The sequence below is a fragment of the Vipera ursinii genome, assembly GCF_947247035.1.
Source record: "Vipera ursinii genome assembly, chromosome: 5".
Lineage (NCBI taxonomy): Eukaryota > Metazoa > Chordata > Lepidosauria > Squamata > Viperidae > Vipera > Vipera ursinii.
In genome coordinates this window covers 8,703,566-8,728,939 of record NC_139518.1, presented here as the reverse complement: position 1 = coordinate 8,728,939, position 25,374 = coordinate 8,703,566, and the positions used below count along the sequence as shown (strand labels likewise).

The following is a 25,374-nucleotide window of genomic DNA, read 5'->3' as shown; positions in this document are numbered from 1 at the left end:
GTCAAGAAACCAAGTAACGGAAGCACAGTTGTGGTGGCCTTTGTGATGCAAGACTGATGTCTTTTCTATATTGTTAGTCCTCGATTTACCACCACAATTAGGACCGGAATTTCCATTGCTAAGCAATGTGGTTATTAATTGAGCTGTGCTCAGCTTTATGGCCTTTTTTGCCTTGGTTGTTAAATGAATCACTGCAGTTGTTAAGTTAATCACATGGTCAATAAGTCCCCCATTGACTTTCCCCCAGTGAAGACAGATTCACTGATTGACTGCATGATTCCCTTAACAACTGCAGCGACTTGCTTGACAACTGTGGTGAAAAAACATCATAAAACTGAGCAAGGCTCACTCAATAGCCACCTTGCTCAGCAGTGGAAATTCCGGTCCCAATTGTGGCCATCTGGGAAGGCTGCAAATGGCGATCCTGTGGGCAGGGGACACCGTAACTCACGAAGGAGAATATGGGTGCTTTCCGAGCTGGCTTGTATTCTTGCAGGCCTTTCATTACCCTAAGTAGGGAACATCCTCAGTGCTAGTCTGTGAGGATCTTACCTAGTTAGGGTACCAAAATGTCTGCAAGAAAACAAGCCAGCTCGGAGAGCACCAAGGACCCCACACTGTAACTATCGAAAAATACATGCCAGTTGCCAAGCTCTTGAACTCTGATCACTTGACGGTGGGGATGCCTTGAGTCACTTTTTTTCCAGCGTGGTAACAACTTTGAATGATTGCTAAGCAAATTCCTGAAAGTCAAGGACTAACTGCACTGCGCAAAAGCCACAAAGATTGGGAGCTCTGGTGGAATATTGTGATGCTGGTTACTCACTGATGAAGAGAGAGAATATCTGGAGACCAGTGGATGAATCTCCCGATATTTTAATGCTGCAATGGATAGAGTCCTTCTATGCATCAGTGGAAACTATTACTTTGGGGAGTATACTACAGAGTATAATACCGTCACTCTGGTCTCTAATCGCTTCCCCCCCACTTATTTCTTCTTTGTTTAAATTTCCCTCTCTGAATTTAGAACACCAATCCTCTGTTTCTTTGAGAATCTTTGAGAATCTTTAAATGGTCCTTCTGGGTTGGACTTCCTCCTTCTGCTTGCTCCCTTGTGTTCCATCCTCCATTGGAACATCTGAACACAAGCCATGCAGACAGTAATCCTGTTACTGTCTTTTGACTGTTCTGCTACAGACACGTTGTGTTGCGAAATTAATTCCTTGTTAAGACACTTATTGGTCTGTTTAAGCGAATTTAGTCACGTTTAATGGCCCTTTGCAGACAGTGAACTCATAAAGCACCTGGTTCATCTGAAATACCTGCATGTAGAAGGTGGTTACAGCAGAGAACGTGTGGTCAGTTGAACGTGGTCGGAACTTTAAGGTCAAAAGACAGTAACAGGATTACTGTCCGCATGGCTTGTGTTCAGATGTTACAATGGAGGATGGAACACAAGGGAGCAAGGAGAAGGAGGAAGTCCAACCCAGAAGGGGTGGATCCTAGTACAGCATCATGAGCAGGATAGGAAATACATCACAAAGGGGAAGGTACTGGCAGACCCAATTAGCATATTGGTAATTTCCCAAGAACAGCCACGTGGTGGCAGCACAGTATAGGTGGTACCTTGCTCAGTAGTAGTAACTGTGAGAAGGATCTCGGAGTCTTAGTAGACAATCACTTCAATATGAGCCAGCAGTGTGCTGCAGCTGCCAAAAAAGCCAACACAGTGCTAGGCTGCATTAACAGAAGGATAGAATCAAGATCAAGTGAAGTACTAATACCACTTTACAATGCTTTGGTAAGGCCACACCTGGAATACTGCATCCAGTTTTGGTCACCACGATGTAAAAAAGATGTTGAGACTCTAGAAAGAGTACAGAGAAGGGCAACAAAGATGATTGGGGGACTGGAGGCTAAAACATATAGGGAACGGTTGCTGGAATTGGGTATGTGTAGTTTAACGAAGAGAAGGGTGAGGGGTGACATGATAGCAGTGTTCCAATATCTCAGGGGCTACCACAAAGAAGAGGGAGTCAAGCTATTCTCCAAAGCACCTGAAAGCAGGACAAGAAGCAACGGATGGAAAATAGTCAAGGAGAGAAGCAACCTAGAACTAAGGAGAAACTTCCTGACAGTTAGAACAATTAACCAGTGGAACAACCTGCCTCCAGAGGTGGTGAATGCTCCAACACTGGAGGTTTTTAAGAAGAGACTGGACAGCCATTTGCCTGAAATGGTATAAGGTTTCCTGCCTGAACAGGGGGTTGGACTAGATGATTTCCAAGGTCCCTTCCAACTTTATTATTATTATTATTATTATTATTATTATTATTATTATTATTATTATTATTATTATTATTATTATTATTATTACAATATGAGATCAGAATGTCTGAAAGGTGTTTCCATGATTGGGTTCATCAGTCAGAACCTTGACAACTTAAACTTGCACAAAACTTAATTCTCAAAGATTGGAGGAAATTCACTTGGTGAATTGAAATTTGCCATTCTGAAGGCTTTTAGAATCCATAAAATAATTAACAGGACATGGATATGTATAAGTGAAAATATATTGAAAATTATTCTAATTGTTTATGTCACAATTAGAAATGTATTAATTCAATTAGTTTGATTATGTTATAACTAAGGGAATTGGAGAGGGAATCTTTGTTGACATAACTTGAACTATTTACAAATAATTTGTTATTTGCTATTGTTTATTTTTGACTACCCAACCACCGTATTGCTTCATAAATACCTGAATGTAAAATTTAAATGTAAAATTTAAAAAATAGTAAAACTTGTACAAAAAATAGTAAAACTTGTACAAAAAAAGAAAACAAAATTATAGAGCAACTACGGACAAAGGTAGCGTGAATTATACCTCGGGGACCACCTGCTGCCGGCGTCAACTCCCCTCCGCCCTGTGCGTTCCCACAGAGAGGGCCTCCTCAGGGTGCCTCCGGTCAGAGAATGCCGGCTGGTGGCCCCCAGGGGGAGGGCCTTCTCTGTGGGCGCCCCGGCTCTGTGGAATCAACTGCCGGTTGAGCTCCGGATGGCACCGGATCTCCGCTCCTTCCGGCGCGGGTTAAAGACCCACTTATTTGAACAAGCTGGCCTGGCCTGATGGGGAGTTAATTTAGGGTTTTAAATATTTGTATATTTTATTGTTTTATTTTGGGCATTAATTTAATTCTATTTTAACTTTTGTATTTTTGTATTTTTATTATATGCCCTGTTCACCGCCCTGAGTCCTTCGGGAGAAGGGCAGTATAAAAATTTAATAAAACTAAACTAAAACTAAACTGAATTATATATATGCAATCTTCCGACAAGCAAAGTCAACGGGGGAGCCAGAATCACGTGACAATCATGTTGGTAATTTAACAACTGTAGTGATTCACTTACCAAATGTGGCAAGAAAGATCATAAAAATGAGGCAAAACCCACTTACCAAATGTCTCGCTTAGGAACAGAGATGGGCTGAATTGTGGTTATAAATCGAAGATGATCTGTATGCCAAGGCATTTATGCCAAGTATATGTAGCTGGGGTAGCGGGGGCAGGGTGAGCTGAAGAGACAGTACGGAGAGATGCCTGGGGGAGGAGTCAGGAGAGGGCAGGGAGGCGTTGAGTCTGCGGAGGCCTAGGTTAGGGAGGAAAAGTTGTGTATGTGGAGGCCTAGGTTGGGGAAGATAAGCCCGGGAGAGAAGGGGATAGGAGAGGAGAGGCTTCTATGGGGAGGGAGGGAGGGAGGGGGAGAGAGAGAGAGAGAGAGAGAGAGAGAGAAAAGAAGAAGAAGAAGAAGAAGAAGAAGAAGAAGAAGAAGAAGAAGAAGAAGAAGAAGAAGAAGAAGAAGAAGAAGAAGAAGAAGAAGAAGAAGAAGAAGAAGAAGAGGTTTATTTTTAACTATTTATTGTTAGGGCTAAAACAATTTAATTTTACTTTTAACTTTTGTATGTTGTATTTTAATTGCCCTGTACACCGCCCTGAGTCCTTCATTTTTCCTGTGACAAACCCTGTCTTTTTGCAACTAATAATGAGGGTACCATCCAGTTAAGTAAGCGTTCTTGCTTTTTAATAATTTTTCTGATGCAGGTTTTGTTTTAAAAAGTTATTTTCCCTAAAGTTCCCACCTACTCCTCTTCTACGCCTTGGTTCTTTCATTTGCTTGGCTTTTGATATTAATGTGTTAATTTTTAATGCCTAACATTTTAATGTTTTTAAACTTTTCTATTGCTTTATTTATATTGTAGGCAGCCTAGAGGTGCTTGATAGTGAGATGGGCGGTATATAAATTTAATAAATGATAAATATATACATAAATAAAGTAATTAAGTAAAGTCTTTGGGTTAAATTAAGAAATAAATTACTACTATTCCTTTTCCCCCATTTAAATCTATTTTTTTAAAATAATTACAGATAACCTTAAGAGTAATATACAAATGTTCTCACAATCTGCCAAAGTTATTTTGCTTTATTCTGTATTAATGACTCTCTTCTTTAATTATAATTTTCAGCTGTTTTTTGTTCCCTTTAATATCAACCTTCAAAGTTCCATTTTATCACTTTTTTCCTAATCAACAGCATTTTCCAATAGGAAGATTTCTTATGCTTTATTTCAAAATATATTTATTTCTATAATTCTAAACAACCAACAGGAAGAATTCTTGTGCAGGAAGTTCTTGACTTGTGGCCACAATTGAGCCCAAAATTTCTGTTGCTAAATGAAACATTTGTTAAATGAATTTTGTCCCATTTTATGAACTTTATGTGATTCCAGGACATTGCAATTGTCATCAATATGAGTCAGTGGCCAAGTGTCTGAATTTTGATCATATGACCATGGGAATGCCGCAATGGTCATAAGTGTGAAAAGCAGTTATAAGTCAATTTTTCAGTACTGTAGTAACTTCAAACAGTCACTAAATGAATTGTTATAAGTCAAGGGCTATTTGAAATGAATTTCAAAATATTATGTCAAATTCATCTGTGTCCTTAATAGCAATAGCAATAGCAATAGCAATAGCACTTAGACTTACATACCACTTCACAGTGCTTTACAGCCCTCTCTGTTTACACAGTCTGCATTTTGCCCCCAACAAGCTGGGTCTGTGTTTTACCGATCTCGGAAGGATGGAAGGTTGAGTCAACCTTGAGCCAGTGAGAATCGAACTGCAAAACTGCTGGCAGCTGGCAGTCAGCAGAAGTTGCCTGCAGGACTGCATTCTAACCACTGGGCCACCAGGGCTCTTAATCCATTTATAACTTTCCAGAATCAACATTCTAATTACCTTTTTGGTGTTTATTCCAATATATATATTTAAAGTCCTTATGTCAGGTTTCCAAGCACGGTTTTGCTGGTGTGACAAATATTGCATCTTGGTTTGCCAACGAAGTTGGAGGGAGGGGAGAGGTTTAGAATGCAGGCTTCAAAGATTAAGAAGCCACACCATGAGACTCAAGGACATCACACCAGATTTCTGGTCAGACCTAGAGAAGCTTTCTCATAACAATATTTTTCTACTTGATTGGAGGAAATTCACTTGGTGAATTGAAATTTGCCATTCTGAAGGCTTTTAGAATCCATAAAATAATTAAAAATTTTCCAGGAGTGATTATCAAAGGAAATATGCAAATCCCATTTCCATAAATGCATTAATTAGAGTCTGGGCATAGAAGTCAAGGAATTCCTTGGCCTCTGCTTTTTTATGATCTCCTTGTGGGGATCCTCTGTCTGGAGCATGTGTGAGTGATCTGAAGACCTCCTCCTGTCTGGAGTGGAATTCAAAGAAGCTGATCTATAAATTTGCAATTTATTGTGGCTTTTTATCTCTATTATATTGAAAATATATTGTTATATATTGTAAGTAAATATGTCAGGATAATAATTTAATACCTAAACAGCTTATGTAAAGATGTAATGTAATGTGAATGATGCAATAAGTGGAATGTGTGTATCCCTTTAAGAGTCTGAGTATAAAAGGGAAGTTTTTTTGCTGGAGTCTTCTTGTCTCCTCTGTTTGACTGCTGTAATAGCTGTTTATTGGAGTTTTCTGAATCATCATGTGTATGTATTTTATTTCTAGTGTATATTTGTAGATAGAGAGTAATATAAGTCACCACTGAAGACAAAGCACTCTTTACTGTATTTACTCTTGGGTTACCTCACAGTAATAAGACTGTGCATGGATAGGCTATGGGCCCAGAGTGAGGAGAAACCTAGTGAGAATTTGACCCAGAGCCAGAGGATTAAGACTTGTGCCTTCTGGTGATTTGTGGTTCTTTAAAGACGTAGGAAACATGGCTTCCATCAGCATAATGGGAGGTTTAGCAGTATCTCTGCTAAATGAGACAAACTACCTCTCCTGGATTCTGAAAATGGGGATGTACCTGAGAAGGGAGGAGTTACTGATCCACCTGCAGTCCTGGATGATGGGGACCAGAGAAAGAATGGGAAAGCACTGGCCAGTATAATCCAAGTTTAGAGGATAGCCAGCTGATACACGTGAGGGATCTCCAGTTTGCTAAAGAGTGCTGGGAAGCTTTGCACACTGTGTATGTAAGAGAGACGAAAGGAGGAAAGTAATGCTGACAAGAAAGCTATACAAAATACAGCTGAAGCCAGGAGAGAGAATGTCTACACATTTGTATTCCATGAGAAAGACATTCCTAGAGTTAGAAGAAAGAGAAATGTCCTTTCCTAAAGGTGCTGAACTATAATTCCCAGAATTCTCATTCAGAGTGATCAAGGCCATCTGGCCACAAACGTAAAACAAAAAAAAACAAAAAAGGACAAGGCAATTTTAGAACTGAACAATTTATTTAGAAAGTACACTGATATTTTTCTGTCAGTATATTGGACTTTGTTCAACATTGCCCCTTTCAAATAATGTAGCACAGTGAAACATTCTGGGGAAAACAAATCTGATAAGGAGATTTTCTCTTTAAAAGAATAAAAAGGAAGAATTTTGACTTTGGGACTAATATAACTTTTCTTCAACTTTCTTCTCGTTCCATGGCTGAACAGAGAGAGGGACTGAAAGATGTCAAGTGAACATCAGAATGTGCATTTCTACAAGCAGAAAGGCAAAAATGCAAAGCCTCTTTCTTATAATAACCATGGGTGATGACAACATTGGCAAAGACGGTAATGTGTCAGGGTAAACCATTTTGGGATTCAAGGTTTAAGTTCAGATTTGGAAAACATTTTTGCACTAACTGGGTGTTTTCTCGAACTTCTCTTGTACGGCTGGTCTACAGGTTGAAGTGAAGTACTCTTCCTGGACAACCTTTCACAGATGGTGTGTCATGATCTGATATATCTGTTGGTACTTCTTTTTTGACAAAAGCAACTGGGCATCCCACCACACATTCATCAGAGTGAGACTCATGTGAGGCCCTTGTATGATTGTGTGAATGGGCAAGGTTGAGGACAGAAGTGTTGTCTCCTGGGGAAGTACTATCTTTTCCAACGTGCTGCTCAATCAAATAGCAGTGAGCATGTCCCTTCTGGGGGGAAAAAACACAAAACATGCAAGCACTGATGAGTCTTTTTCGGCCAACGAACACAAAGCTTATCCTGCTTTGAACTTTCCAACAAATTAAAATCCAGCTTGACTAAAGTGAATCAAGAAAGCCAACTGCTGTTAATATTTGCAATACAGGTAGTCCTCAACTTACAATCATTCGTTTAGTGACTCTTTGAAATTACAACAGCCCTGAAAAAAGCAATCTATGACCGTTTTTCACACTTACGACCATTCTAGCATCCCCATAGTCACATGATCAAAATTCAAGTGCTTTGCAGTCAGCATTTATTTATGAGGGTTGCCATGTCCTGGTGTGATCTTGTGATCCCATTTTGCATCCTTCTGACAAGCAAAATCAATGGGGACGCCAGGTTCACTTAACAGCCCTGTTACTAATTTAACAATTGCAGTGATTCACTTAACAACTGTGGCAAGGAAGGGCTTAAAATGAGGAAAAACACACTGAACAACTGTCTCACTTAGCAATAAGAAATGGGGTTATACTCTTAAATTGAAGACTTGCTGTAATTTGGCAGTTGGTGAATGTTGGAATAGAAATCAAATGAATAAAACTGAAAAACAGCAATTAGTCTTTCAGTTAACAGGACACAGTATAACAGGGATGGAAGGGACCTTGGAAGCCATCTTCTTTATGTTATTGTAAGGCACATCACTGAGGCATAATGTGTTAAAACCACAGTTTGTTGAATGAATAGCATGGCAATTAAGAGGCCAGAGTTGGACTGGGGTGATCTAGGTTCATACTCTTCCTGGCTAGATACGTTTCTGGGTAGCTCTGAGCTAATTATTTTTTCTCAGCCCAACCTACAATCCAAAGTGGTGAGGGTAAAATAATAATCTCAGAGAAAAGATAGTATATAAATAAAATAATCTAGTGTTTACAAATCAGACTTTATTATATATCAGAGCATCTATTCATGTGAAGGGATGCAGGGGAATCGATAGTTGGACCAGGAAGTTAATGTTGAGCTGCTTGGATGGACAGAATGGATAAAAAACTCCAAGAGATAGGTGGACTTCAACTCCCTGGGAGATGAAGTATACACATCTCAAAGTTGATGCGGTTGACAAACACTGTTGTGGAGAATGGGGAAAGTGGATGAACAAAATTGCATTTAATGTACATACCTTGACGTCAAAGATGACACAGTCCGACTCAAACTGTTCATCTTTAAGTTTTTCCAGGCTAGCATGCGACCTGATAACAGTTGCTCTGCAGAATCCAATATGCTGGAGAGAAGGAGGGAGAGAAGAAAGAACTAAGATATTTCCACGTGAACCCAAATAAATCCCCCACATATCAGCAAACCTGAAATGGTCAAAGGACTGCTATGCAGGGGAGAAGATAAAGCTACTACTGAATGAAAGAATCCAGTCAGGTTACAACCCAATTTCTTGGCATAATATTCTTCTTCAGACGTTGGCAGGAGGTTTTGGGGAGGCTTTATTTCTGGATGAATTGTGAAGAAATTAAGGTTGTGCAGAGGTTGAAGTGTAGGATTTGGGCTCTTGAGAGCCAGATTCAAGTCTCAATTTCTCTCTGTGAAATATTTGGCCTTGCACACTTATTTGGAATGTGGTCGGGGTTTGCAAGGATAGCAAAGAGAGAGAGAAAAATGGCAAGTGCCCAGAGAGGATTGGAGTTGACCCTTGCACTTACGTCTTCTCCTTCTGTATTAGGATGGCAGTGATGATGGTCATCCTGGGCTTCCTGAGCAGTGCAGTTACTCTCCACGATAGCAAACTCCACATAGAAACCTTCAGGCTCAAACTGAAATCAAAGCAAAAGATGTTTTATCTGGGTTGTGGGTAGAAATGGCAAAATTGAAGAGCTGGGAGAACAAATTTTACTCCTGTCTGCTGCATATCCCACGGTCACCTGTAGTCACCTGTTCCTACTGAAAGTTCCTACCTTCCTTTGGCAGAGAGAGAGGTAATTTGTTCCTACTGAAATTTCCCATTTTCCTTTGGCACAGGGGGAGGTAATTTGTGAGCCCCAGAGCCCCTAAAAATAGGGGTTTCCTGGCTTTTTATATGACTGTTTCATTGCTTCTATTTTACTTGGTGGCTGTTCTATGTTTCACTTTGCTGGGTATTGGCCGTAGTTATATAGTATAAAACATCAGTGAATCCTTGTTCACTACAGTCAGAGGCTTTAAATGTAATTTTTAAAAAATCGGCTACAGCCCCTGGTTCTTGAAAAATTATGGTACCTATCCCTTTTTTTCTTAGCAGCTGGTTAGGTAACGTCATCAGTTCTAGGCGATCATTGGTTTAGCACTGATGGTATTACCTAGTTTGGTTACCAAAATGTCTGCAAGAAAGCCACGAAGCTCAGAGAGCATTTCATTTCAATCCCGAGCAACAAATGTTCTCCTTTGTAGGTATCTGATTCTTTTCCTAGAGTTTTTGCAGAGCATAATTCCTCCTGTCTCCTCCTCCTTTCTCTCAGTTACATGAAGTATCAAAACATTAAACTGGAAAAGATAATCAGAATTCCTTTTTAACATCTGCACACTTACTGTGTGCTGCCCTCTTGAAATCTCAAGAACTTCATAAACATGGCCGGAAAGTTTTTCATTGTGTTTATTAAGCACATATTCAACAGCGTCTACCACGTGCGGGTCATTCTGAGGCAAGAGAATTGGACATTTAGGACAATTTCGCTGCACATTTTCCACAGAATCTGGAAAGAAAAAGAAATGTCAAGAAGTCCGTTGAAAGCAGATGGCAGTCTTGGCTGAGAACTGCTGCAAAAAAGCAGGAGACCGTACACCATTTCAGACAAATGGCTGTCCCATCTCTTCTTAAAAACCTCCGGTGTTGGAGCACCCACAACCTCTGATTCATCATCCTAACTGTCAGGAAATTTCAGATAGCAGGTTAAAAAAAAGTTGGTTGAAGTTACGGCTTTTGCAATGGGAGAACTCAGTTGAGCCTAAAATTTCTGTTGCTAAGCAAAACATTTGTTAAGCGAGTATCCCCACTTTATGACCTTTCTTGCCAAAGTTGTTAAGTGAATCACTACCGTTCTTAAATTAGTCCCACTGTTGTTAAGTGAATCTGGCTTCCCCATTAATTCTGAGTCAATTGCCAAGGGTCTGAATTACAGCCATTCATTCAGTGTCATTTACAGTAGGTACAGCAACACTGGAAAAGGGACTTAATGACTGTTTTTCATAATTATGGCCATTGCAGCATCCCCATGGTCACATGACTGAACTTCAGACACTTGACAACCGACTCGTATATAGGATGACTGCAGTGTCCTTGGATCAGGTGATCACTTTTTGCGACCTTCTGACGAGCGGAGTCCATGGGGAAGCCAGATTCACGCAGGAAGCATGTTACTAGCTTAACAACTGCAGTGATTCACTAAACAACTGTCAGGAAAGGTGGTAAAATGGGACAAAATTCACTTAGCAACTGTCCTGCTTAGCAACAGATTGTTTGGGCTCATTTCTGGTTGTTAAGTTCAAGATTCTAACTATCTCCAGGTAGGCATTCCAAACTGTTGTCAGATACATCGTCCCGATCCATCAAATAGTTTCTTTAATGGGACAGAAGAGAAGAGGGATCGTTGTCCTACTTTCTGTCCCTATTCTGCTACTGCTATGCACCTGAAAGGGTTCAAGCTGGAATAATCAAAGGCCACTCCCTTTAGAAATGTCAGTGTTAAATACCCACAATATCATTTCCAGCAGTTCTATGAAGGTCAATCTCTTTTGTTATATAAATATAGAGATACATAAAGGATGGATGGATGGATGGATGGATGGGTGTGGATCAAACTCTTTCTCCCTTTCTCTCTCTATTTCTTCCCCTTGCTTTGGCTGTCTTTTTTCTCTCACTTTGCACCTAAATGTTTTGATGTTTTGTAAAGTTCAATAGACTTTGAACCGTAGTTTTTGCTGGTTGATTGTAACTGTCAGTTTGATTCAAATCCATCATTTCAATGGATTGAAAGCAGCATTTTAATTTGTATTGCTAATCAGATCGAGAAAAAACAGTTTTGTAGAAGCAAAATAAACGGTTTGGAAGCACCCAATTCAGTAATCCACTCCGTCTCATTAGATTGACTTTAATCGCCTTACAACTGAATTAAAGCAATGCATGCTTTGGATGAAACATCTCAGGATACTGCTAAGATGTTGCTGAATTTTGAAGAAAGCTGTGTGGGAAACCCGCTGTCATAAAAAGTTAATAAAAAAGGACAGGAAAAGAGAATAACCCAATGGTTAGCTCAGTGACACCTTAGTTTGTTGAACCCGGCCCAACTAAGAGTCCAAGAGGCACGAACTTAAATTACCTGGGGTGGAGTTGCATTTCACAAAAACATCGTTTTTATGAGTCTCAACATCATAGATCATCTTGACATCACAGTCCATTTTAACAGCCTGGAAATACAAAAGCACCAAATTAAACATGTTGAACTTTAACTTAACATAATTTAGCTAACCATTTCAGGTTGGTGTTTTAAAACTGGTACTTCTGGGGAATTTTAGCATCAGTAGGATTTATTTATGTCCATTACAACATATCTCATGTTTTTAACAGATAGGAGATTATTCAAATAAGCACTGTACACTAGTAACTTGGGTGGACTAATTTGTGAGACAGCCAACATTATGGTAGATAATGCACTGTGGCGGAATGCTGTCTGGATTCCCAGCAGGGAGGGGTTGCATTCCAGAGGAGCAAGAGACAGCAAAGTTTACATAGTTTGGTTGGGAAGAAGAGGATCAAGACAGCTCCTCCCTAGACGCTCTGAGTATAAATTTAACGACACATGCAGTTTGCTTTAGTTTGGCATGATTTCTGTCTATAGGTAAGGAGCAATAAGGGAAAATTGCTTTGCTGTAACTTAGCAGGCCTTTCTTGGTTTTCAGCCTGACATGCATACTTCCTTCAAAACCGTCTTATTGGTGTCTTTGGAGAAACATTTCCACATGTTGTAATATGAGAACTTCTATTTGTCCAGTTCAATATTGACAAAAATTGGGAGTAACCTATAAACCTGGGTTGACGAACCTTGGACATAGCTGGCTGGGAATTCTGGGAGTTGAAGTCCACAGGTCTTAAAGTTGCTAAGATTGGATCCCTCCTCTTTTAAAAACAGGGGAGCAGTAAGGCACTTTTCATGGATTCCTTTGGACATCACAGGATGAACATGAAAGAAGAATTGACTTCTTAATTCCTGACTAATTCTTTACTCAGAGTTGAAATGAAATCCGGCTATGAAATGTGAACTCAAAATGAATGCCCAAAGAACATTAGCAACCCCTGAGGTTTCATTAATACTTTGTACACTAATATATCAGAAATTCAATTTACACTGGTAAGCAGCCACCTGTCCTCCCATGAAATTTTGCATTTTCAACAACCCTCAGACACTTACATGATTATGCTGTGGCCTCACAGTGCAATTCTCGAGAGGAGTTGGATCCAACACGTGACATTCTGTCTCCAGAAAATTTAATTTAAGGTAGATTGGCACCAAATCGCCATCCTAAAACAAAAAATAAGGATGAGAATGACTTTTCTCACTACAATTTTCTGTCTTTGTTGCATCAGCTGTTCTTGGAAATGTTTGAATCGACACCTAAGTTAATGACCTTGTCCTGGTGTGCTTCTCAGTTATCAACAGCTTCAAAGAAAATTCAATGAACAGGAAATTTCAATGCTGCCTTAAGTTAGACACAGTTCCTTTGGATGTTGAAAGGCTGACAAAACTGACATTTCCTGACATGAACATCTGATCTGCTTTGCCTGTGATATTAGATTTTCTTGCAGATCTCAGTTAATTTCCTAGTGATTGGTTTTGGCCAAGTCTGGCTGGAAGAAATTGCCTCTTTCTGACATTGCATGGTTCACGTATTCAACCACCAGCATTTTGGCTCCAAAAAATGGCATCAGGTAGTCCTGGCCGGTCTACCTACAGATACGTAGGACAACTGTTTGTGACAGGGGTCTAATGAAAAGTGGATGTTTGGGACAGAGCTAACATTTTTCTTAATTGGAGAGTTCACACAACACTTAACCCAGTTGCAGAATTAACCATTTCTTGGATTTCCATTACACACCAAACCATTAAATAACCCAAGGGGCTGGGTGGACACACCAAATTTAACCAGTGTTCACACCACGTTCTGCATAACCAAATGAAATCACAAAAACCTTCTCTGAGCTGGTTAACCAGGTGGTCTGTATAGTGCAGATCACAATCTGACAGTGCTCTCTTTCTAAGGACCTGAGAGCTGAAGAAGCAGCAGTCAGAAGTATAAGCATTCATTGGGATGGGGGCATTGTGTGTTACTATCAGCAAAATGGTGGAAGGAGCAACAAAACACAAAACCTGCCTCTTTTGTGATGTGTTGCGTGACCAGGAAAAGGATGTGGCTTACATTGTGACTCTCCATCCAGCATCTGAATAGTGCCAAACCTATTTATTATAAAGACATGGGAACATGTAGGATTGTCAAAAAGGAATTTGTTGGTCCTAGCTTAACATAAGGGTCCAGTTCTCTGCCAATCCTGGACCAGGCACCCCATTCTGAGCTGCTAAAAGAACAGTAGAAACTATCATCAGTGGGTGACTCTGGTGAAGAAACAACTGGATGGCCATGTCATGTCTGTACCAGTTCTGGCCTAAAAAATTTCTTTTAAATGGAAATCTAAAAATATTTCCTTTTAAATAACCAAAATGGAAAATTGGAGCTCTAGCAAGACATCTATCTCCACAGTTGCTGAGAAGAACATGTTGCTGGTCTCACTAAAAATTGGAGAGGGAAGGATAAGAAAGAAGGAGACTGTAGAAAACGGAATGGCTGGAGAAAAATGTTGGAGAGAGAAGTTCAGTGTACAGAATAGTTGTCAGTTCCTGGTAGGGGAAGTTGTGGTTTCTGACCAAGAAGTTTTGGTTTTAAAAGAAATTCCCCCAAAGATCTTAAGGAGAAGGAAGGATTTTGCATTTCTCGTGCAGGAACTTAAGCAACGTGATATAAAGTTTAGATGGGAGATTCCTGTCGGATTGGTGGTGATGCATGAAGGTAAAAGTTATCGTCTGGTTACTGTGACACAGGCGCGTGATTTCTACAATAATGTTTTAAAAGCAACCCCTCTACCACTTCTGGAAGCTGTAAAGGGATTTGGAGAAGGGAAACCTCAAGAGGCTGAAGATGGACAGACAGAGGAGAATGGTGCTGGAGGAGATCAAATTATAGCCTTATCAGCTGTGGCTGGAGAGCAGAGGGTGACGCGTGCCGCTTTAAAACGAGCAAAACAAATAAAAGAGCAAGACCAGCAGAAGGTTATGGAACTTTCAAAGCGTACTTACAGTGAAGCAGTGGGAGGAGCGCGGCCCAAAGGAGACAGAGGGGCTATTAAAGATGTGCTCCAACAGCTTCGGGATGCCATGCATGGCGACTAAATTTCTAACCTGGAATGTTAATGGACTAAATTCACCACAGAAGAGAAAGAAAGTCTTTCAATATTTAAAACAATTCAAGATTGATGTTATATGTTTGCAAGAAACGCATATTAGGGCTATGGACCAAAAGTATTTATCGAATTCAAGGTTGGGCACACAATTTGTTGCCTCTGCGATGAATAAGAAGAATGGAGTGGTTGTTTATGTTAAAAGTACTTTAACAGCGGAATTAATTGAAGCAGATAAGCATGGAAGATATGTTACGATAGATTTGTTGCTTGAAGGCAAAAAAACGCTTTTAGTTGGACTGTATGCTCCTAATCAACAACAAGCTGATTTTTTTAGTTCACTTCATACAAAGCTTACTCAATTGGATTACAAATCGTTTATTTTTATGGGGGACTGGAATGGTGTTTTGGATGTACAGATGGATAAGGTTGGTTCTTTTAAGCGTGCTCCGAGTCATGCCAGATTGCCTAAATCTTTTTTTGAAATGAAGGATGATTTGGAATTGAGAGATATTTGGCGTGACACACACCCGCATGAAAAGGATTATACTTTTTTCTCTGATAGACATCAATCTTTTTCTAGGATTGATTTTATTTTGCTGACTAATGACTTTTTTTCTAGGATTAAGAAGGTAAAGATCTGTGCAAGAGCTATCTCTGACCATAGTCCAGTTTGGTTAGAGATCAATAAGGACAATAGAGATAGGTGCTTGTGGCGCATAAATGAGAATTTGTTTAGAAATCAGAGAAATGTGGAAGAATGCAAACAGCAGATGAAGGATTTTTTTGAAATTAATATGAATAAGGATACTTCTATGGACATGGTTTGGGATGCTAGCAAGGCCTATATGAGAGGGGTGTTGATATATATGAATAATAAACACAGACGTACTTTGGAAGCCAGAAGGAAAGAATTGGAGAATGAAATTAGGGAAAAAGAAAAGGCCTTGATTTTGAACCCATTGGATGTGAAGACTAAGGAGGTTATTAAGCTATTAAGAGGACAATTTGACAAATTAATGGCTGATCAAGTGGCAGCCAATTTGCGGTTTGCTAGGCATAATACTTTTTGCAATGCTAATAAGCCAGGTAGATGGCTAGCTTATAGACTAAGGAAAAAGCAAAGGGCTTCTAATATAGATAAAATTGAACATAAGGGAAAGGTTGTGTTTCAACAGGATCTTATTAAGGAAGCCTTTCTGGACTTTTATTCTAAATTATATGCTAAGGAGAAGATTAATGAAAAAGATATTGATGTATATTTGGAGAATGCTAGCATCTCGGTTCTTACACAGGCACAAAAAGAGGAGATTAACCAATTGATAACAGAAGAAGAAATTCTTACAGCAATTAAGGAATTGAAGTTGGATAAAGCGCCAGGTACGGATGGTTTGACTGCGGTTTATTACAAAAATTTACAAATGGAGTTGATAAAGCCGTTAAAGGAACTGTTTCAGATAATTCAGAGAGGGGGAAAGGTGCCTCCGTCTTGGAGAACTGCTTTTATCTCTTTGATTCCGAAGGAAGATCAAGATGCTACTCAAGTAAAAAATTACAGACCGATATCACTTTTAAATACAGATTACAAGATATTTGCTAAGGTGTTGGCTAATAGACTGATGAGGGTTCTGCAACAGGTGATTCATGGGGATCAAACTGGGTTTATTAGTGGTAGGCAAATGAAAAATAATGTGAGGCATATAGTTGATGTGTTAGAGTTTTTGGAAAGGAATAACCAGATCCCTGCGGCGCTAATTTTTTTAGATGCTGAAAAAGCTTTTGATCAATTGAATTGGCAATTTTTGATGAAAGTTTTAGATAAAATGAATTTTGGGGATAAATTTTTGCAACCAATTAGGGCATTATATCAAAAACAAACTGCCCGAATAATAGTTAACAATAGTTTGACTGAAGCTTGTAATATTGAGAAGGGCACAAGGCAAGGGTGTCCGTTATCGCCTTTGTTATTTGTGTAAACATTGGAGATATTATTGGTAAAAATACGGAATTCGGAAAGAATTAAGGGTATACAAATTAGAGATCAGGATTATAGATTGAGAGCGTTCCCAGATGATCTGGTTGTTATGGTGACCCAGCCGGAGAACTCTGTTGTGGACCTGATGGAGATAATAATGCAATATGGGAAGGTTTCTGGATTTAAAGTTAATGCACAAAAGACTAAAATTTTGGCCAAAAATATGACAGTATCGCAAAGGGCTCTTTTAGAAGGACTAACTGGATTTGAGATTGTCAAGAGGGTCAAGTACTTGGGGGTGTTTTTGTCACCCTCTAATACAAAGTTATATAAAAATAACTATGAAAGATTATGGGGAAAAATTCAAAAAGAAATGGAGAGCTGGGAAAAATTGCAATTGTCTTTGTTGGGGCAAATAGCAGCAGTGAAAATGAATGTCCTGCCTAAATTTTTATTCTTATTTCAAATGATACCGGTTCTTAAGAAAGATTCTAATCTGGAGGAATGGCAGCGAGGTATCAATAAATTTGTTTGGGCAGGGAAAAGGCCACGAGTTAAACTTAAGATTATGCAGGATACTCGTGAAAGAGGTGGCCTTAAAATGCCCAATCTTAAATTATATTATGAAGCTGCTGCGTTAGCAGGAATAAGTGATTGGATTAATTTGACACAAGAGAGATTATTAAATCTTGAGGGCCACGACTTGTTATTTGGCTGGCATGCATATTTGTTGTATGATAAGAAGGTAGATAATGTGTTTAAAGTGCATATTTTAAGACTGGCATTTTTGAGAGTTTGGAAGAAGTATAGACATAAGTTAGATTGTAAGATACCATTGTGGGCAATCCCAAAACACGCAATAGAAAATATAAATTTTGGTTTTAAACATGATGTGACTACGTATAAGGAGATTCTAACTCTGGAAAGAAATGTCTGGTGTCTGAAACCGTACAGCCTCTTGCGAGATGAGAAGATTATTCAAACTTGGTTTCAATATATTCAGCTACGGGCCAGGTGGAAAGAAGATCAGAAAACTGGTTTTACAATGACTGATGAAAATCTGATAAAGCAAATTAGAAATCAGGGTCCAGCACATATCAAATGGATATATCTTGCATTGATAGAAATTGACTCAGAAACAGAACTTTTTAAAGATTGTATGATAAAATGGGCCCAAAATATCCAAGAAGTTATTACAATGGACACGTGGGAAAAGATCTGGGTGAGGAACGTAAAATTTACACAAGCTCATAATTTAAGAGAGAACTTTTATAAAATGTTTTATAGATGGCATTTAGATCCTAAAAAGCTTGCAAGTATGCATCCGAATTATCAGCCCAAATGCTGGGGGTGTGGTGACGAAGATGCAACATATTTTCACATATGGTGGACTTGTAAAAAGGTTAAGGCTTTTTGGATAAAAAAATTGGTGGAATATGCAGAAGATCTTCAAGCAAAAGATAAAGTTTTGTCCGCAATTCTTTTTGTTGGGTATAATTACAGAAGCTACTGTTGTGGACACTAAGTTGATGTTGAATTTAATTACAGCAGCAAGACTTTTAATAGGTCAGTATTGAAGAAGGAGGAACTGCCGACTATAGAGGAATGGACTTTAAAGGTTTCTGACCTGGCAGAGATGGCAAAGATCTCGGCTTATTTGAAAGATCATTCGCAAGAACGCTATATTATGGAGTGGAAAAAATGGATTGAATATATCCAGAAGAAATATGGGACTAAAAAGTTTCATTTAGCATTTGAATAAGTCTTCCTTTCTATTTTTTTTTTCTATATGAAATATTAGTATTGTTTGTAGTTGTCTTAAATGAGCTAGAGAGTGATAGATTTAAGAATTTATTGTTGGTAGCATATGGATGTTTATGATTGTTCTTTGTTTTTATACCCTGTACTTAGCTCTGGGAAGTTGGGGGGGGGGAAAGGGGGGGAGGGGTAGGGAGGGATAGGTAGGGGAGGGGGAGAGGGGATTGTTAAAGATAAAATGTATTTTAAAACTTTTTAATAAAAAAAAGAACAGTTGTCAGTTCCTGGTAGGGGAAGGAGAAGAAAAAAGTTGTGGAATCCTTTGAGCTTGGTGGTTTCCTTGCAGACGTTTCATTACCTGAATGAAGATAATGACCTAGGTAAGGTCATCAGTGCACTAAGGATTTCAGAGTTGAATGCTGATCTACCTGTATTCTCTTCTGCTAGAAAAAAAGGCCAGAGATAATTTTCCTGAAAGAAGGGAAGGGAAGACCCAGAGAAGGAACATCGTCACCCAAGATGGAGGAGACCAGCTGGCTGCAGACAGTATCGTCATGCAATACTCAAGAGGGTATGGAGGAAATCGTTGGTCATTGGAAAAGCCTTAGTCTTTGGGGAAGGACGGGGCAGAAAACCCCGAGAAAGGTTCTCCCCCAGTAGAGAAGCAGTAGATGTTCAGCTGAGCGGATCCAGGAGAAAGTCAAAGTGTGCTGAGCGCACTACTGTTAAAATCCAGCCCATTCCTTTCTTTTCACTCTCTCTCGACGAGCAAAGAAGTGAGGGAAGGAGACAGAGTGAAAGAAGGAGGAAGCAGGAGAACTAAAGGGGAAGAGGAAAAGCTGCCACCAGGTAAACTCTGGGATTGCACTCTATGCTCCAGTTGTAATCCCAAAGGTTCTTTCCCAAAAGGCATCTGGACTGTCTTCTTTTTTTTTCCTTCAAAACATTTCACTTCTCATCCAGGAAGCTGAAGAAGCTTTTTGGATGAAAAGTGAAATGTTTTCAATGGGAAAAAACTCTCCAAGAAAGAAATTCCTGATGCTTTTTGAAAAGCACTTTTGGGAAAAGCAATGGATGATTGAGAATTTCCATAGATATCATTCCAGTTGTAAATACCTGTTGTAAATTTGTAATAATATTTCATTGGAAATATTATTAGCATAAGTAAAAGGATCTGCTGTCTTGTTTTCTATGTCAATCGCCATCCTTGCAAAGCAAAATACATCTCTAGTTCAAGGAGGACTCCTTCACCCTGGGACAGTGGAGATGACAGAGCTTCCTCTTTCATGATAGCTTTTCCAATCTGGTGCCATCCAGATGTGTTGGACTACCAATCCTATTATCCACACCCGTCTAGCAATTCAACTGAAATGGAAGCTATGAGATTACAAAATATTGACGAGAAAGAGCCTGTGGATTGCCCAAATTTCAGCAGGAAGACTACAGAAATTGTCTGGCATAACATCAAGAAGACCACTTAGATGTTATTTACTTAGTAAATGAAACTAGGAAAATTTTCCTCCCATTGTACTTACCCCGGGAAGGATATGGATATTCTTGATTACATTGAGGTCTTGTTTGTATCCATGTAGTTTATGCTCATTGATGTAGCGCACAGCTTTACCTGCCCAGTCTTTAGCGTCTTTGTCATTGCAATCTATATACCCTCTCACTTGAGAGCTAAGTGTAGATCCTATAATCTGACTCAGGAGCAGGAGAGCTACCACGAAATTCATGGCTGGGTTCAGAGATAATGTACCAGGCACTAGTTGGAAGGAAGGAATACTCCAGAGAACCTAACTTCAGGTGCTCCTTTTTATGGAGTGTTTCTGTTCACTGTCCCCCACCACCTGCCACTTGCCTTAGTTTACCTGGGAAGATGCAATATTTGCAGAAGGTCCTGCAAACAAGAGGAAAGGATAAATAAATATGTAGGGACATCTAGTCACAGTTTGATTAGATAAGGGGGAAAATGCAGATTGTGCAAAAAGAGAAAAACAACTCTGAGTCAATCAGTCATATTAATCCGAGGATACTGCTGCAGTAAAGGGTATTTTAAGAATACAAAATTATATAGCAGCTACGCACAGTGTGAGTTATACATATGGAAGACTTTCTGTCAAATCTCAGCTCCATTATTGACCTAACTAATAGAGATTAAGTGCCGTCCTATTGATGTTGACTCTTCTAGGATGATCTGTCTGTCCCCAGCCTGGTCCAGTAGGCCATCCAACACAGCAACCATTGCAGTTATAATCAAGTCCATTCATTTTGCTTCTGGCCACTCTCTTTCCATCTTTTTCAGCATTATGGATCCATTTGTTTGTTTCCTTGGCTACTCATAGTATTCTCTAGAGCAAGATGTCCAGCTTTGGCAACTTTAAGACTTGTGGACTTTAATTAAACTTCAAATCAACATTCAGGAAAATTTAGGAGGTCAACCCATTTGCACATGATGTCTAGAAACCAAGCAATAGTGAAGACATTGGGCCCCAAAGAGGAGAAACGTACTATGATTACCGTAGGGGCAACAGAGGCAGGATCTGCCCAGACCATGGGGAGCCTGACACCCATCCAAACCCTGACTGGCAACCTCAGTGCTGGGGTTGGGTAGAAGAAACTATGTATCTTTTCAGGAATACAGCCAGTTCCACGGGGCGGGGCAGGGGAGAATACGAAACCTGGATGGAGCAGGCAGTACAGGCTGTTGAACAATGGGATGTATCAGATGCTGAAAAGAAACATGTGGGAGACATGAACTTGGTAGAGGAGCTAGTCTATCTAGATGATATCCTTGTCTTTGGTGAGACTTTTGAACAACATAAGGAGAGCTTGGAGAACATTTTGACCAGGCTCCATGAAGAAGGATTGAAACTGTCATTAGAGAAATTCCAATTTTACCAAAAATCTGTCACATATCTGGATCATGTTGTCTTTGCAGAAGGGATATCAACTGATCCCACAAAGCCTGAGGCTGTCACTTCTTGGCCCAGACCCCAAAATGTGGCTGAACTGTGATCTTTTCTAGGATTCTGCTCATATTATTAGAGGTTTGTTGAAGGGTTTGCAAAGATAGCCCGTCCTCTCAATGATCTCTTGAAGAATGAAGAGGTAGAAGATGTTTCTGGTTGTTCAAACCAGGTCCATCAAAATAAGGGACCCAGGAAGTCTTGACAATCCACTGAGGCAGAGTGGACTGAGCAGTGTGAGCAGGCCTTTGACCAACTGAAGAGGAGACTAATGAATGCCCCCATCTTGGCCTACGCAGACCCTAACCAGCCATGTGAACTACATGTTGATGCTAGTCAGGATGGTGTTGTGGGGTTACTGTATCAGGAACGTGATAAACACCTAAAGCATACATCAGCAGGGACCTCACTTCAGCTGAAAAGAACTATCCCACCCACAAGCGGGAGTTTAAATGGACTTAAGTGGGCAGTAGTAGATAAATTAAAGGATTACCTATATAGAGTGGAGTTTGAGGTTGACAGAGAATAACCACTCACGTACCTGCTCACAACAGCCAAATTTGATGCCATGGGGCATCGGTGGTTAGCTGCCCTCTCCAAGTTTAGGTTCAGTCTGAGGTACCGGCTGGGTGTGAGGAACAGGGATAGAGATGGCCTGTCAAAAAGACCTCATGGTCCTAAGGCACATGTTGGAGAATGGATCCAATTGAGCCCCGATTGTATTCAAGCTCTGTATCAGGGGTTTGAACACCGAGTTGAAGGAGGAATTGGGGCAGAAGCAGTAGGAGTCACTACTGCAGGTGTTTTTAAGCTGTACTGCAACCCCATTCTAGTTGGAGGGGAAGGTATGCCTGTATTGACTAAGAAAGACTTGAAAAGGGATCAGGAGGAAGTCCCCCTTTGTGGCCTGTCTGCAAAGGGCTTGAAAATTGGTCAGCGAGAGGCCCTGCTAACTGACTCACCGAGAGGAGCTCGGTTCATGTATAAAGAGTGGGACCCATTACAACTCCGGGGCAGTGTGGTTTATATGAAGGGCCCTTCAATGAGCCCAAGGAAAAGTGGCAACTGTTGCTCCCAGAAGGAGTTCTGATTGCACTGCATGATTAGCATGGACATCTGGGGCTAGAGGAGACCTTCAAGTTAGTAAGGGATCAAGGCAGAGATTTTGAAAGCAAGCTTGTCAAACAACTGCTGGACATGCTGGGCATTTGGAAGTCATGCACCACTCCCTTCCACCCACAAGGAGACACACAGTCTGGGAGCTTCAATCGTATTCTTCTTGCCATGTTAGGGACGTTGACCACAGAGAAGAAGCAACATTGCACACAACACATTTCTTCCATTGTGCACGCTTCTAATAGCACAAAAAATGATGCTACGGGGTATTCTCCATATAGACTGATGTTTGGCAGGGTATTATTGAGAAATCTGGGCATTCCTGGGAAGCATAAACTGGTGGACCGATGGTGTTCTCAGCCATACATCCTCAGTGAATAGCTACATAGATTGCCAGTGTACCGGATTCGACTGGGAGTTCAGGGCCTCTGAAAGCTTGGCCCAAAATCATCTATTGCAGGGGTGTCAAACTGCCGGCCCATGGGCTGGATGCATCATATGGAAGCCACGCCCACCCCATTGCTGGCAATGGCAAAACTGTCCCGATACGTTGCGTGACCTCACGTGACATCGCGAGTTTGACATGTCTGATCTATTACCTCCAATTGAGATAATACAAGTCTCTCAGCCATCTGAACCCTGCCCAACAAGGAGGAGACCAGTGACTCAAGCAGAAACTGATTCATCCATGGAAGGAGAAGAGGAGGACAGTGAAGAGGAAGAGGGCTGTATGAACTGGTTGTGGTCATTGGAAAGCATTGCAACAGCTCCCTCCACATCAGGCACTGAGATGGGGCCTGAGCAACTCAGGCCAGATGCCCTGAGTTTGTACTAGAACTTGGGAATGGGAAGAAGTTCTTAGAGAACCCGAGTGGAAGGCTGACGAGCAGTCTGAGCAGCTGCCAGAACTGGAGAAAGTGCCACCAGCTCCAGAGGCTCCTGGGCTGGAGGAGCCTGTGGAGAAAGTCTCAATTCTTCCACATGCCTCACAACAGCTAGAACCGGGGAATGGGCTTCCAGCCCCAGAGATTTTCGGGTGTGAGAAGTCTCAAGTGGATGACTCATTTGATATAGCTGAACCAAAGTTACAAAGACCAAATGTGCAATACATCCCGATTTTTGGTGAGCTGAAGACACAGCATAGGGGGATGCCTGGAGGAGGATTCGGGAAAGGGTAGGGAGGAGTTGAGTCTGTTGAGGCCTAGGTTGGGGAGGATAAGCTGGAAACAGGAGACAATAGGGAGGAATGGGAGAGGCTTCTATGAGGAAGCCTGAGGGAGATAATGAGATAGGAGTTTTGTGAGGCAAGCCAGAGAGAGAGAGAGAGAGAATGAGAAGAAGAGCTGACCACCCACTTGAGCACTTTCCCATCACATGACATGCCTGCTGAGAGCGACCTGACCGACCACCACCTCATCACGTGTTCCAGCCAAGCAGAGGTACCCAAGTGAGGGACCACTGTGGACCAGCAGCCATACCAAGAGGGCCAGGAGAACCCAGACTCCAGAGGCCCTTTCGGGGGTAGCGCTACCTATATTAAATATTTACAGTTGAAAAGACAATGGATTGGTACATAGCCTCAGTGCAGAGCAACATCATTAGGATTTAACAATAATAGGGAAAGAAAGAAAGAAAGAAAGAAAGAAAAGAAAGAAAGAAAGAAAAGAAAGAAAGAAGGAAGGAAGGAAGGAAGGAAGGAAGGAGGAAGGAAGGAAGGAAGGAAGAAGGAAGAAAGAAAGAAAGAAAGAAAGAAAGAAAGAAGAAGAAAGAAAGAAAGAAAGAAAGAAAGAAAGAAAGAAAGAAAGGGAGAAATAAGAGAATTGCATAAGATTTGTTGCTAGAGAACAGTCTGTCAGCTAACCTGCAGCAAACTGGACTAGAATTTCTGAATTTATCTTTTAAAGAGAGAGAGAGAGAGAGAGAGAGAGAGAGAGAAGAAGAGAGAGAGAGAGAGAGAGAGAGAGAGAGAGAGAGAGAGAGAGAGAGAGAGAGAGAGAGAGAGAGAGAGAGAGAGAGAGAGAGTCCAGTTTGTTGCAGTTTAGGTTGGTGTGTAAAAAGGGCTTCAGTTCCATACAAGGTGATGGGTATTTGAACTATAAACTAGGTTATAATTTGGTTCTAAAAGCTAATGCTTAAGGTCATATACATTTTTCCTCACAATGGCTGGTTTTGCTTTCTAAATTAAGAAAAAAATTCAGAACAAAAGACCCCCCCTTGGCTTCAATAGTTTGGAGCATAAGTATTTTAAGTACTCGATAGACTTGATTTTCCTCTAGACTTATTATAGGATACCCCGGGACATTTGCCGAATATAGTTCTGGGCACTGTAATTCCTCTGCAATACCCCAGCTTCCTGATATTATCTCCAGCAAAGTCATGATAGGAAAGCTAAGTAAACTCATTTTTCCTGTGAAAAACCCTGTATTTCTGCTACTAATAGTGAGGGCACCATCCAGTTAAGTTAGCGTTCTTCTTTTTTAATATTTTTTTCTGATGCAGGGATTTGTTTTAAAAAGCTATTTTTCCTAAAGTTTCCACCTCCTCCTCTTCTATGCCTTGGTTCT

At 40.4% G+C, this 25,374-nt stretch overlaps 1 protein-coding gene across 1 annotated transcript; it reads right to left on the bottom strand.

The window, feature by feature from the left end:
* Positions 1–349: 349 nt before the first annotated feature.
* Positions 350–24,191, bottom strand: LOC310641631 (antihemorrhagic factor jMSF-like; the record flags this gene model as incomplete). The annotated part of the gene is made up of 10 exons (XM_083364868.1): positions 350–424; positions 8,684–8,785; positions 9,216–9,326; positions 10,078–10,241; positions 11,865–11,952; positions 12,954–13,064; positions 20,261–20,490; positions 20,597–20,625; positions 22,236–22,319; positions 24,166–24,191. The coding sequence occupies 10 exons, from the start codon at positions 24,189–24,191 to the stop codon at positions 350–352; spliced, it is 1,020 nt and encodes a 339-aa protein (XP_083220994.1).
* Positions 24,192–25,374: the final 1,183 nt, after the last annotated feature.